The 14,886-nt window shown below is 44.2% G+C and overlaps 1 protein-coding gene across 2 annotated transcripts in view; it reads left to right on the top strand.

Annotated features, from left to right (window-relative positions):
* The window catches only part of LOC135543474 (sodium-driven chloride bicarbonate exchanger-like), a 52,981-nt gene that overhangs the window by 33,628 nt on the left and 4,467 nt on the right, over nucleotides 1–14,886 (top strand). For both annotated transcript variants that reach the window (XM_064970757.1, XM_064970758.1), the window contains exons 8-19: nucleotides 3,381–3,469; nucleotides 3,911–4,068; nucleotides 4,250–4,337; nucleotides 4,457–4,603; nucleotides 5,025–5,119; nucleotides 6,576–6,750; nucleotides 7,107–7,240; nucleotides 9,563–9,808; nucleotides 11,660–11,765; nucleotides 13,488–13,649; nucleotides 14,166–14,279; nucleotides 14,351–14,512. In XM_064970757.1, the coding sequence (XP_064826829.1) occupies nucleotides 3,381–3,469; nucleotides 3,911–4,068; nucleotides 4,250–4,337; nucleotides 4,457–4,603; nucleotides 5,025–5,119; nucleotides 6,576–6,750; nucleotides 7,107–7,240; nucleotides 9,563–9,808; nucleotides 11,660–11,765; nucleotides 13,488–13,649; nucleotides 14,166–14,279; nucleotides 14,351–14,512 (1,676 nt within the window). The remainder of the gene's footprint in view (nucleotides 1–3,380; nucleotides 3,470–3,910; nucleotides 4,069–4,249; nucleotides 4,338–4,456; nucleotides 4,604–5,024; nucleotides 5,120–6,575; nucleotides 6,751–7,106; nucleotides 7,241–9,562; nucleotides 9,809–11,659; nucleotides 11,766–13,487; nucleotides 13,650–14,165; nucleotides 14,280–14,350; nucleotides 14,513–14,886) is intronic.

Genomic DNA, 14,886 nt, shown 5'->3' with positions numbered 1-14,886 from the left:
TAAACACACAGCCATTAATGCCTAAACCGCTGGCAACAAAAGTGAGTACACCCCTAAGTGAAAATGTCCAAATTGGGCCCAATTAGCCATTTTCCCTCCCTGGTGTCATGTGACTCGTTAATGTTACAAGGTCTCAGGTGTGAATTGGGAGCAGTGTTAAATTTGGTGTCATCGCTCTCACACTCCCTCATACTGACTGGTCATTGGAAGTTGAACATTGCACCTCATGGCAAAGAACTCTCTGAGGATCTGAAAAAAATAATTGTTGCTCTACATACAGATGGCCTGGGCTATAAGAAGATTGCCAAGACCCTGAAACTGAGCTGCAGCACGATGGCCAAGACCATACAGCGGTTTAACTGGACAGGTTCCACTCGGAACAGGCCTCGCCATGGTCTACCAAAGAAGTTGAGTGCACGTGATCAGCGTCATATCCAGAGGTTGTCTTTGCAGAAATGCTGGCAGCACTCATACGTCGATTTCCCAGAGGTTGAAGGGGTGGGGGGTCAGCCTGTCAGTGCTCAGACCATACGCCGTACGCTGCATCAAATTGGTAGGAAGGAAGCCTCTTCTAAAGATGATGCACAAGAAAGCCCGCAAACAGTTTGCTGAAGACAAACAGTTTGCTGAAGACAAGCAGTTTGCTGAAGACAAACAGACTAAGGACATGGATTACTGGAACCATGTCCTGTGGTCTGATGAGACCAAGATAAACTTATTTGGTTCAGATGGTGTCAAGCGTGAGGTGAGGAGGTGAGGAGTACAAAGACAAGTGTGTCTTGCCTACAGTCAAGCATGGTGGTGGGAGTGTCATGGTGTGGTGCTGCATGAGTGCTGCCGGCACTGGGGAGCTTCAGTTCATTGAGGGAACCATGAATGCCCACATGTACTGTGACATACTGAAGCAGAGCAGGATCCCCTCTCTTCGGAGACTGGGCCGCAGGGCAGTATTCCAACATGATAACGACCCCAAACGCACCTCCAAGATGACCACTGTCTTGCTAAAGAAGCTGAGGGTAAAGGTGGTGGACTGGCCAAGCATGTCTCCAGGCCTAAACCCTATTGAGCATCTGTGGGGCATCCTCAAACGGAAGGTGGAGGAGTGCAAGGTCTCTAACATCCACCAGCTCTGTGATGTCATCATGGAGGAGTGAAAGAGGACTCCAGTGGCAACCTGTGAAGCTAAGATGAACTCTATGCCCAAGAGGGTTAAGGCAGTGCTGGAAAATGATGGTGGCCACACAATATTGACACTTTGGGCCCAATTTGGACATTTTCACTTAGGGGTGTACTCACTTTTGTTGCCAGCGGTTTAGACTTTAATGGCTGTGTGTTGAGTTATTCTGAGGGGACAGCAAATTTACACTGTTATACAAGCTGTACACTCACTACTTTACATTGTAGCAAAGTGTCATTTCTTCAGTGTTGTCACATGAAAAGATATACTCAAATATTTACAAAAATGTGAGGGGTGTACTCACTTTTGTGATATACTGGATGTATATATATATATATATATATATACACTGCTCCAAGAAATAAAGGGAACACTAAAATAACACATCCTAGATCTAAATGAATGAAATATTCTTATTAAATACTTTTTTCTTTACATAGTTGAATGTGCTGAAAACAAAATCACACAAAAATTATCAATGGAAATCAAATTTATCAACCCATGGAGGTCTGGATTTGGAGTCACACTCAAAATTAAAGTGGAAAACCACACTACAGGCTGATCCAACTTTGATGTAATGTCCTTAAAACATGTCAAAATTAGGCTCAGTAGTGTGTGTGGCCTCCACGTGCCTGTATGACCTCCCTACAACGCCTAGGCATGCTCCTGATGAGGTGGCGGATGGTCTCCTGAGGGATCTCCTCCCAGACCTGGACTAAAGCATCCGCCAACTCCTGGACAGTCTGTGGTGCAATGTGGCGTTGGTGGTTGGAGCGAGACATGATGTCCCAGATGTGCTCAATTGGATTCAGGTCTGGGAAACGGGCGGGCCAGTCCATAGCATCAATGCCTTCCTCTTGCAGGAACTGCTGACACACTCCAGCCACATGAGGTCTAGCATTGTCTTGCATTAGGAGGAACCCAGGGCCAACCGCACCAGCATATGGTCTCACAAGGGGTCTGAGGATCTGTACCTAATGGCAGTCAGGCTACCTCTGGCGAGCACATGGAGGGCTGTGTTCGGCCCCCCAAAGAAATGCCACCCCACACCATGACTGACCCACCGACAAACCGGTCATGCTGGAGGATGTTGCAGGCAGCAGAACATTCTCCACGGCGTCTCCAGACTCTGTCACGTCTGTCACATGTGCTCAGTGTGAACCTGCTTTCAACTGTGAAGAGCACAGGGCGCCAGTGGCAAATTGGCCAATCTTGGTGATCTCTGGCAAATGCCAAACGTCCTGCACGGTGTTGAGCACAACCCTCACCTGTGGACATCGGGCCCTCATACCACCCTCATGGAGTCTGTTTCTGACCGTTTGAGCAGACACATGCACATTTGTGGCCTGCTGGAGGTCATTTTGCAGGGCTCTGGCAGTGCTCCTCCTGCTCCTCCTTGCACAAAGGTAGAGGTAGCGGTCCTGCTGCTGGGTTGTTGCCCTCCTGCGGCCTCCTCCACGTCTCCTGATGTACTGGCCTGTCTCCTGGTAGCGCCTCCATGCTCTGGACACTACGCTGACAGACACAGCAAACCTTCTTGCCACAGCTCGCATTGATGTGCCATCCTGGATGAGCTGCATTACCTGAGCCACTTGTGTGGGTTGTAGACTCTGTCTGATGCTACCACTAGAGTGAAAGCACCACCACCATTCAAAAGTGACCAAAACATCAGCCAGGAAGCATAGGAACTTATTGGGGGTGTCTTGTTAATTCCCTAAAATTTCCACCTGTCGTCTATTCCATTTGCACAACAGCGTGTGAAATTTATTGTCAATCAGTGTTGCTTCCTAAGTGGACAGTTTGATTTCACAGAAGTGTGATTAACTTGGAGTTACATTGTGTTGTTTAAGTGTTCCCTTTATTTTTTTGAGCATTGTTGTCAGCACATTCAACTATGTAAAGAAAAAAATATTTAATAAGAATATTTCATTCATTCAGATCTAGGATGTGCTATTTTAGTGATCCCTATTTTTTTGAGCAGTGTAGTACTACTTGCAAATTCAACTTAGGAAGTGCAACGTTTTGATCACAAAGACAATCATCAAGGCCTCATTCCTTCTTTAATCTAGGTAGGATTAATGAATTGATGAATTTCATCTAGATTATAGTGTTACACTAAAAGTCTTCATCTGAATACAGTGCAGTATGTTGTCCAGTGAGAGTGACTAACAGTCTGGCTCTCTCCCCTCCTGATGTCTCCCAGGTCAGACTGTCTCTCCCCAGTCCCAGCCAGCCACCACAGAGGGCAAGGAACATGTCAGCCGGGAGAACAGCCATGTGGACTTCAGCAAGGTCTAGCCTGGTCGCACCATTATTTGTATGTTCTGTATAGCCAAATCCTATGGTTGTTCTCATACTAAGGTTGGCTACCAGGCTACCAAGTTACCCAAAAGTTTATACTAAGCACAATTCTACTTTTTTATTGACATGCAGTACATTCTCAAGTAGCTACATTACTGTGACTATGCTAACCACCAGTTAGTATGTTTTAGACCAGTGCATTTACTATGCTGTGTGACCCACTCAAAGCGTTTAGCCATTTCTCTGTATCTCAATGAATAATAAACCCACGGATTCTAGTCACAACTCAGTATCTAGCCAGACATCTGCTGTAGCCAATTTATGACAGATTTCTCAGTGGGCCTATCCATGATCCCTTGGCCCTCATTTCAGTCGACCCTATTTAGCATATTTTCCTATCTCCTATTAGCTAAATAGGATTAATGTCTGTAGATTGACCTCCACTTCATGAAGAAGATTCCACCCGGTGCAGAGGCATCCAATGTCCTGGTGGGGGAGCTAGAGTTCCTGGAGCAGCCCGTGGTGGCCTTTGTCCGTCTGTGTCCCGCCGTGCTGCTCAACGGCCTAGCTGAGGTTCCCATCACCACCAGGTCAGACTTTCATTTTATTATAATGGTGTTGTTAATGATGATTACGGTTAATACTATGAATTGTATGTGTTCATAACTGAAGTGGGATAGGTGTTTTTGCATTGGGTAAGTTCCTGAGTGGATGCACTCTATTTAAGGTTAAAAAAACATGGTTAAAACCTTCTTCTCTGTTCTCCCTCAGGTTCCTGTTCATTCTGCTGGGGCCTCTGGGAAAAGGACCACAGTACCATGAGATTGGCCGATCCATCGCAACTCTGATGACAGACGAGGTATGTAGACTACGTTGCAGTAGTCCTGTGTGTGCTTTTCCCTGCGTGGCCTTTGGTTATGTTAGCCAAGTTTATGATGCATACAGGTTAACCCCATTCCCTCTCTGCCAACCTCCCAGGTGTTCCATGACGTGGCGTATAAAGCCAAGGACAGGAACGACCTGGTGGCCGGCATCGATGAGTTCCTGGACCAGGTGACTGTGTTGCCACCTGGGGAGTGGGACCCATCCATCAGGATAGAGCCGCCCAAAAACGTGCCCTCTCAGGTGAGCCTCTTCCTGGTGGTGTCTATGCCATCACCCCTAACCAGTGACGTGTTTTGAGATGCATATATAGTTGACTCTGACCCTATGCCATCATTTCTTAGTTTGCTTCCGACTGCATCACTGGCTAAACCCAATCGGAATTTTACTCGGATTTAACTGCTGGTGTACCCCAAGGACATGCTCTAAATCCCCTCTGAATCAATTTGTTTTGTTTTTCTATCATCAGCTGTTTTTGGTACGTGCCAGACTGCTTGTCCTTAAAAAAGCAGTCCCGTGTTGTTGGAAGGAATGTTTTTCCTGACAGGCTATTTTAGGACAATCCCTACTAGCGGAGATGCATTGAAAATAAATTATATAGCTATTTTTGGCAAATACTATTTATTTTCCATCTGACCTCTGACCTCTATTCTTTACCACACAGGAAAAGCGCAAGGTCCCTCCTCTACCCAACGGAGATCTGGGAGAAGCAGAGGAACCTGGTGGCCATGGAGGCCCAGAGCTACAGCGCACAGGAAGGTAGGTTTGAGTGTGTGTGTGGTGGTTGTGAGTTGAAGGGAAGTGGTGTGTGTGTTTGGGCTGAGATTAGGCTGGCGAGCACTGTGAGTGTGATCTACACCACTGTGGACCATCTAGGGTCCTCTTTTTCTTTCAGTCCCCTGTTTATCTCCTCTCCGGCTCTCCCTGTCCCCAGCAGTACATCTAGCCATCCTTTAAAAAACACACATCCTTATGGGTCTCTCTCGTTCCTCGAGCTCTGTGTTCACAAAAGAGCTGTGATTGATTCATTACATTTACATTTAAGTCATTTAAATGTAATGTAAATGTAATGAATCAATGTGATTCAGTGTGATATATGCATTTAGAATCATCCATGCGTACTTTCTGACATAAGACCAGCGTCACTTATTAAAATGTGCCTCGACAACACTGGGGAAAACACTCTAGCTATTTTGGTAACACTTTATTGTACAATTTGATGTCCACATATAATGCACCAACTGTGTGTACGTTAACTAAGGGCCGATTTGAATCTTTTATTAAGCTATTATTAGTTTGTCATGTAATCATGTACACTTATAATATGAGCACTAAGTGTGCAGTAACTAAGTGCTGACCTGAATCTGTTTTATAGGCGATAATTAGTTCAATGGTTAATAGCCTACAGCATTCGCTCATAAGCATTTTGATCCTGTAAATAAAGTGTTACCTAATCTCTTAAAATGCCTAATAAATACTTAACAATGCAAAATAATGTATATGAATTCCATGAATTATTAGTATCTTATTAGCAGTAGCTTTTAAGTACTAATGGACACTCAAAATACAGTGTTACAACTTCATTAACAATACTTTATTATAGGTGTCATGTGTTTTGGGTATCTACAATAGTGTAGTAGAGTGTATCTAGAGCGAGGAGGAAGCTGCTGTAGTGTGATACAGTATATTTAGAGTGAGGCAGTAGGCTATGTGCAGCTGTAGTAAGTGGATACTGTATGTCGTGGGTTTTGAAGTGATGTAGTTGTAAGGGATGCTCCCTGCTACAGTAGGTCTCTGAGGAACTCATCCTGACGTGTAAAGTAGATTGGCCTGCAGCCCAGTTCTGCTATGAGCCATGATCTCCCGGAGGGCCACAGCATAGCATCCATCCCCGCACGGTTGAAAAACCACTCAAAGTCACGCCCCCCCCCCCCTCCCCCCGTTACCCCGGTAACCGCCTCTGGCTAGGTCGCCATGTGCTTCCTCTATCATCAGAATGTTTCCTCTCTCCTCCTCGTGTGTGGCCTGTGGGGGGAAGAAAAAACACATTTAAAAACACACTATGGTGCATACTTTTTTACTTGAAACTGAAAAATGTAAAGCAACACATTTGACTCCTTTTACTTCATATGGTAATTGATGTTAGTTCACTAAGGTGGTGTGTGTGTGTGTGTGTGTGCTCGTGTACATGCGCTAATGTGTGTGTGATTTCCAGGTTCTTTGGCGGGTTCTTCATGGACATCAAGCGCAAGGCGCCCCACTACCTGTCTGACTACACGGACGCTTTGAGCCTGCAGTGTCTGGCCTCCTTCCTTTTCCTCTACTGTGCCTGCATGTCTCCTGTCATCACCTTCGGCGGACTGCTGGGGGAAGCCACCGAGGGACGCATAGTAAGACACACCGCTCGTACCACATGACACGCGTTGGCTTTGCTGCATTAACAACATGTTTTCCCGAATGGCAGAAGAACAGTCTGGCTTTCTGAAGGCCTTACTTCATGTGTTCGTCGGGATTTCTGATGGAGTTATGCACAACAATAAAGCACTTTTATATTCACACATTAGGTAAGCAACGATGGTGTCCCGATGAAGCTGAACTAAACTAATAGCTAGGTTTTGGTTGCCGTATCCCCTAGTAGATAACCATCTTCAACAAATAAAGACTGCACAGACAGTGTCGTTATTATGAAAGCGCTATGTAACCTGTCGTCCATTAACCCATTACTGTCACTTCCCCTTTTGGCCAGAGTGCAATTGAGTCCCTGTTTGGAGCCTCCATGACGGGGATAGCCTACTCCCTGTTCGCTGGGCAGCCTCTCACCATCCTAGGCAGCACAGGCCCTGTTCTAGTGTTTGAGAAGATTCTCTTCAAATTCTGCAAGTGAGTTTGCCCCACTTCAGATACGTTGTCATGTTGTCTTAGGTGCTCTCATCACTGTGACATGGCTACAGTACATTGTTCCTGGCATTCAGGAAGACTTTAGGTATATGGGTTTTTCTAAGGCTGTCTGTGTTTGTCCGTGTGTGTCCGTGTGTGTGTCGCTCGTGTGAAAATCGGTGACAACCTCGGCCCAAGAAGAAATGTAATTTTGGTCTAATAGTTAATATGTTGGTCTTCCGAGTGGGAGATGGGGGTTCACATCCCACCAGTTACACGTGTATGTGTGTCCACAGGGACTATAACCATGGCTACAGTTGAAGTCGGAGGTTGACTTACACTTAGGTTGGAGTCATTAAAACTAGTTTTTCAACCACTCCACAAATTTCTTGAAAACAAACTATAGTTTTGGAAGTCGGTTAGGACATCAACTTTGTGCATGACACAAGTCATTTTAAGAACAATTGTTTACAGACAGATTATTTCACTTATAATTATTTCACTGTATCACAATTCCAGTGGGTCAGAAGTTTACATACACTAAATTGACTGTGCTTTTAAACAGCTTGGAAAATTCCAGAACATGATGCCATGGCTTTAGAAGCTTCTGATTGGCTAATTGACATCATTTGAGTCAATTGGAGGTGTACATGTGGAGGTATTTCAAGGCCTACCTTCAAACTCAGTGCCTCTTTGCTTGACATCATGGGAAAATCAAAAGAAATCAGCCAAGACCTCAGAAAAACAATTGTAGACCTCCACAAGTCTGGTTCATCCTTGGGAGCAATTTCCAAATGCCTGAACGTACCACGCTCATCTGTACAAACAATAGTATGCAAGTATAAACACCATGGGGCCACGCAGCCATCATACCGCTCAGGAAGGAGACGCGTTCTGTCTCCTAGACATGAACGTTCTTTGGTGAGAAAAGTGCAAATCAATCCCAGAACAACAGCAAAGGACCTTGTGAAGATGCTGGAGGAAACAGGCACAAAAGTATCAATATCCACAGTAAAACGAGTCCTATATTGACGTAACCTGAAAGGCCGCTCAGCAAGGAAGAAGCTACTGCTCCAAAACCGCCATAAAAAAGCCAGACTACGGTTTGCAACTGCACATGGGGACATCATGGGGACATCATACATCATACATGGGGACATCATACTTTTTGTAGAAATGTCTGATGAAACGAAAATGGAACTGTTTGGCCGTAATGACCATTGTTATGTTTGGAGGAAAAAGGGGGAAGCTCTGCTAGCCAAAGAACACTATCCCAACCATGAAGCACGGGGGTGGCAGCATCATGTTGTGGGGGTGCTTTGCTGCAGGACGGACTGGTGCACTTCACAAAAGAGATTGCATCACGAGGTCGGAAAATTATGTGGATATATTGAAGCAACATCTCAAGACATAAATCAGGAAGTTAAAGCTTGTCGCAAATGGGTCTTCCAAATGGACAATGACCCCAAACAAACTTCCAAAGTTGTGACAAAATGGCTTAAGGACAACAAAGTTAAGGTATTGGAGGGGCCATCACAAAGCCCTGACCTCAGTCCTATCAAACAATTTGTGGGCAGAACTGAAAAAGCGTGTGCGATCAAGGAGGCCTAGAATCCTGACTCAGTTACACCAGCTCTGTCAGGAGGAATGGGCCAAAATTCACACAACTTATTGTGGGAAGCTTGTGGAAGGCTACCCAAAATGTTTGACCCAAGTGAAATGATTTAAAGGCAATGCTATCAAATACTCAAATAGGTGATCTTAACTGACCTAACAGAGGGAATTTTACTCTGATTAAATGTCAGGAATTGTGAAAAACTGAGTTTAAATGTATTTGGCTTCGGTGTATGTAAACTTCCGACTTCAACTGTATATATGCGAACAGATCTGGGACCAGGTTAATTGGAAATGTATTGTCAGATAAAGTTAAGTACAATGTCTGTGGTACTGTACCACTGACATATTGACGGCTCCACTATAAATATGTTTAATGTTAGTGACTCCATTTCCACTATGCAAAGATTTGGACAGAATCAAAGTGCGTGCACGAGTGACTGGCTCATGCTGAATCATGTCTCTCTGAAACAAGTCATTCATGCACGCTCGCACTTAGCATTGCAGTCACTTATTGTGTGTGTGTGTGTGCGCGCATGCATGTGTGTGTGTGTCTGTGTATGTGCGCTCGTGTAAAAATCAGTGACAACCTCGGCCCAAGAAGGAATGTCCTTTTGGTCTAATGGTTAAGACGTTGGCCTCCCGAGTGGGAGATGGGGGTTCGCATCCCACCAGTTACACGTGTGTGTGTGTGTGTGTTTTTGTTCACAGGGACTATGACCTGTCCTACCTCTCCCTGAGGGCCTGTATCGGCCTGTGGACGGCGTTCCTCTGCCTGGTCCTGGTGGCTACAGACGCTAGCTCCCTGGTCTGTTACATCACCCGCTTCACAGAGGAGGCCTTCGCTTCGCTCATCTGCATCATCTTCATCTACGAGGCCCTGGAGAAACTCATCCACCTGGGTGAACACTACCCCATCAACATGAACAACAACCTGCAGAAACTCACCCAGTACTCGTAAGTCATGGAAATAGTATTAGTTAGTGGAACTAATACTCATAAGTGGATCAAATAGTGGAACTGTTATAGTAGTACTCCTTTATTTGCCAACAAATTATACTAGTAATCTTAACCTGTAGTATACTCTTAGAAAAAAAGGTGCTATCTAGAACCTAAAAGGGTTCTTCGGGTGTCCCCACGGGAGAACCCTTTGAAGAACCCTTTTTGGTTCCAGGTTGAACCCTGTTGTTTCCAGGTAGAACTATTTTGGGTTCCATGTATAACCCTTCAAACAGAGTGCTTTGATGGTGTAGCTAGCTAACACTAAAACTATGTGTACAGGACTCTGGTATACTGTCTGTGTTTTGGTCTCAAAAAAAGGGTTCTCCTATTGGGACAGCCAAATAACCCTTTGAACCCTTTGAATAACCCTTTTTTTCTAAGAGTGTACTCATTAACCAGTACTCCAGTACTCCAGTAACTACCACTACTCTTCAGTGGAACTAGTAGTGATAGGAGTAAATTTGACCTCTTTGTTTAAGTAGCATTCTTAAATGTAAGTAGTACTCCACTTACAATACTGCAGGTGGAAACAGTTTTTTGGGGCCACAACACAGACCGTATACCAGAGTGCTGTACACATAGTTTTAGTGTTAGCTAGCTACATCATCAAAGCAGATGGGCAACATGGGCAGTTTATCCAGTTTTTCGGTAATGCTCCAAGATTATTGCAGTATGCTGAATAATCCCATGTGTAAACCCAGGGACGTACATTAATACATGATGTAATCGTTCCAAGTCAATGTAATGTACGGTCAAGTTAATGTTTTCCCTACATTGGTGAAGTCATCGAGATGAATCCTTATGGGTTTTTCCATGTCATTTCGTCAAGCCATGTCCCCCGCCATCTCAGATTGTTCTGAAATTGCTTCTGTAGTTAGAAACAGATAAGATTAGGATTCCTGAAACATTATTTTGTTGAAATATAATTTGATCTCTGAGAAATTTAAATTGATGTCACCCAAATTGGCTGTTTTAATTTATAGGATTCATATAATCTTAAACAAATATAGTACCTAACATCCGATTTGGACCATAATTCTTCATAACAATGAGTAAGACTTGAGGAATCCAATGAATGCCACCCACTGAACCCCCATATCTCACACCAAACCCACCCCAACAACCAGTATACAGTATCAGTTCTCTATGTCTGGCACGTAGTACGGAGCTGCTGCTTGGAGTATTGTTTCTTCATCCTTTGTAATGTATTCCCTGTGAGTCTGGTGATGTTTTCCCCCCCTGTTCAGAGAAATTAGCCATTGAAGTCACTTCTATTCTGTATCATAAATTAGTGTGAAGGTATCAAATTTTGCCCACTAGATGGCGCTGTTCCTGCTACTGACACCACACCCTTTTATCCATTTTGCTGGTCTCTTGTGTTTATTAAATGGATTACAAAATTTTATTTGCTACTTTAGGTAGACAACCAATTGCTTTTGCTCATATAAATCCTAACAATTAAAATGGCCAATTTGGGTGCAATCCTTTAATTTCTCAGAAATCTAATTATATTTCAACAAAATAATATTTCAGGAACACTAATCTTATCCGGTTCTAACTACAGAAAGGATTTCAGAACAATGCAAATCCTCTTTCTTGTGCTTTTTGAGGTGGAACAACTCAAATAGTAGAGGACACAGATGTGTTGACATGTTTAGACTAAGGCTGGAACATGACGAGTGTGTGTGTGTGTGTTTACTTGTGCACGTTTGTGTGTACTTGTGCATGTGTGTATCTGCGGGCTTGTGTGTGACTGTTTGTGTGTGTGTGTGTGTACCTATGCATATGTGTGTTGTGCTCTGGCAGGTGTGCGTGTGTGGAGCCAAAGGATCCCAGCAACTCCACTCTGAGGTACTGGGAGGACAGGAACATCACTGCATCAGAGGTCAACTGGACCAGCATGGAGGTCAAGGTAAAGAGGGGTTTGAAGCCTAAAAGCCCTGATCTTGGGTTCAGGGGGATGAAGCCATGCTCTGTAAGGACTACCTCCTTCTGTAGCGGAGCACCAGCCGCACTGTGCAATCATCACATGAACTTCTAGAGGTCAGTAGTATTATAGTGCAGGGTCAGGCACTATGTGGTACTATTGACCAATAACCACCCCCTGAAGTAAAATTGAGACATGATTGTTGTCTCTACCTTCTTGCCCTTTGTGCTGTTGTCTGTGCCCATTAATGTTTGTACCATGCTGTGTTGCTACCATGCTGTCGTCATGTTGTGTTGCTACCATGCTGCGTTGCCATGTGATGCTGCCATGCTATGTTGTTGACCTAGGTCTCTATGCAGTGTTGTGGTGTCTCTCTTGTCGGGATGTGTGTTTTGTCCTATATTTTTATTAAATGCTTTATTTTTAATCCCGGCCCCCGGTAACGTAAATAAAACAATGTAACTAACACTCCTTACTCGATTACTTCTAAAATATCACTCATCAGCAAATTGCTACAAATATTATATTGTATAGTGTATTTTTCATGGTGAAATAGCCACCCCCCGGAGAGGGCTGTGAGGCTATAGGGATAGACATTGTCTCTTGGTGGTACAATGTGTTTCCCCAGAGGGAACAGAACAGTGTGACAGGGTTAAAGACATCCAGGCAGGAATTCAACAGGATTTAACCACGCACAGTCACCATAGAGTGTTCTTTTAGTATTCACTGTGACTCTGTCACACTTCTGAAGGCTTGGTGTGTCAATCTCACTCCCACATATGCACACACACACATGCATGCAAATACTGTATGCACACCTGCATGAAGCCAGTCACGCATATGCACACACACACACATGCACGCACACACACTCACACTGTGACTGCAATCCAAAGTGCATGCGTGCATGTATGAATGACTGGGTTCACACAGACTCATGTCCTTTGATTCTGTCCAAATCAGTGCATAGAGGACATGAAATATATTTATAGTGGAGCCATTCCTATGAAATGTCAGTGGTAGTGTACTACAGATTACATGTACAAACATTTGATCTAACGTTGAGTGTGCCAATGCATTTTCAATTAGCCTGGTTCCAGATCTGTTAAGTGTGTGAAGCCTATGGTTGTGGCAACCATACAGTGAGAGTTGGCTATCTGCAAACAGATCTGGGACCAGGCTAACTTCGACTGGGTCTTATTATCTTTCCTATCTAGGTAACTCATGCCTTACAGTGGCTGTGTCCAAATACCCATACTTGCTTTCTAAATAGCAGGCTTTTTGGGTATGCCAAAAAATAACGTTTTATTGTATGTGAAATGTAACAACAACAACAATCTGTATGCTTTAAATGCCAGGATGTCATACTCTGTTCGGTGCACAGAATTTGCTGCAACACTATTGAGGAAGAGAATCGTCTTTTCACACCCACGTGTGTTTGACAACAGCTGATAATCAGAATAGGCGCTCTTCAAACAAACAATTCAAACATAAACAAATAGTGGGGAACAAGTGTGATTGTGCATTAGATGACGCCTTCTCAGTATGGATGAGTAGTACGTTGATATTTGTTGTCTACTGAATACCCTACATTTTTACTAAATAGCACGTTCAGGCAAGATGATCAGTCTATCCTGTTTAACTTCATAGGAAATATATGGGGTATGGGGTTCCACTCAGGTCTCTCTCTGTATCTTCCTGTTGTAGGAGTGCTTTGTGTTCCGGGGGGAGTTTGAGGGCAGCGCCTGTGGCCCCCACGGACCCTACATTCCTGACGTCCTCTTCTGGTCCGTGGTCCTCTTCTTCTCCACTGTCTTCATGTCTGCTTTCCTCAAGGAGTTCAAGACAAGCCGCTACTTCCCCACCAAGGCACGTCCATCTACACCTCAGGCTTCCTGAGTGCAAGGAATGTGGACCGGTAGCCACGTGTGCAGGGATTTCAATGATATTTGATTGATTTGATGCTTGTCCCTTAATCGCTCAGAATTTGGTGGATGTATCAGTGTTCAACCACCTACAAGTGCCTCATTGTGTGAAAAAATATGATAATCTACCCATTCTGTTTCAATCATATGGCAATGAGTGCTGTTGTGTGCTGCAGGAGTAAGAATGGATTTGCCGGTATACTGATGCCCCCTTGTGGCATCTGAGATCCTACACTTATTGCACTTTATTATTAGGATTAATTGCCTTTATTTAACCAGGTAAGTCATTGAGAATACATTGTCTTTTACCACAACGAGGTGAACAAGATGGATGTGAGACACCGTGCAGACAAGTGAAGACGGTGCAGACCCTTCACTTGTATTCAAATGACACCGAGCACTCGGAGATGCACCATAAACTCAGGTCCTAGATTGACTGTGAGTTTCTCTTGCTCTTCAGGTGAGGGCCCAGATCAGTGACTTTGCTGTTTTCATCACCATCCTCACCATGGTCTTAGTGGACTATGCCCTAGGAATCCCCTCACCCAAACTGCAGGTCCCCGACAAGTTCAAGGTGAGTACACACACACACACACACGTGCGCACACACACACGGATCATGATCATGTTCACTCCCTCCCACAGCCAACCAGAGACGACCGTGGTTGGATCGTGAACCCAATAGGACGCAACCCGTGGTGGACCACCATAATCGCGGTCCTCCCTGCGCTGCTCTGCACCATCCTCATCTTCATGGACCAACAGATCACGGCTGTTATCATCAACAGGAAGGAGCACAAACTGAAGGTGATGGCTGCCAATTCAAGTCATTCCACTGTCAGCTTTTAGTGCTATATGATGGTAAAAAGAAATGATCACAGCTAAAGTGTGAAATTGAAAATGTAACAGATCATTATTACAGTATAATTAACAGTCAAGGCCCTAAAAGCTGATTTCTATTTTTGGGTTTTGACCAAACATGTTTTGGGGAATGTTTAATTTCTGTCCCATTTTGCTATGGCTGCCATTTAATAAACTAAAGCTTTGCATACTGTTCCTCATTTCTCCATAACTAAAGATCTGAACAGTATACAGTATATCTCCTTATTGTTAATGTATTGTAGACTATGTATACTGCCTGCATCTCTGCTGTGTGGATGCTATAACCCCATATCTCTGGT

Source organism: Oncorhynchus masou, chromosome 7 (assembly GCF_036934945.1).
Source record: "Oncorhynchus masou masou isolate Uvic2021 chromosome 7, UVic_Omas_1.1, whole genome shotgun sequence".
NCBI lineage: Eukaryota > Metazoa > Chordata > Actinopteri > Salmoniformes > Salmonidae > Oncorhynchus > Oncorhynchus masou.
This window is presented reverse-complemented; position numbering and strand designations above follow the sequence as displayed.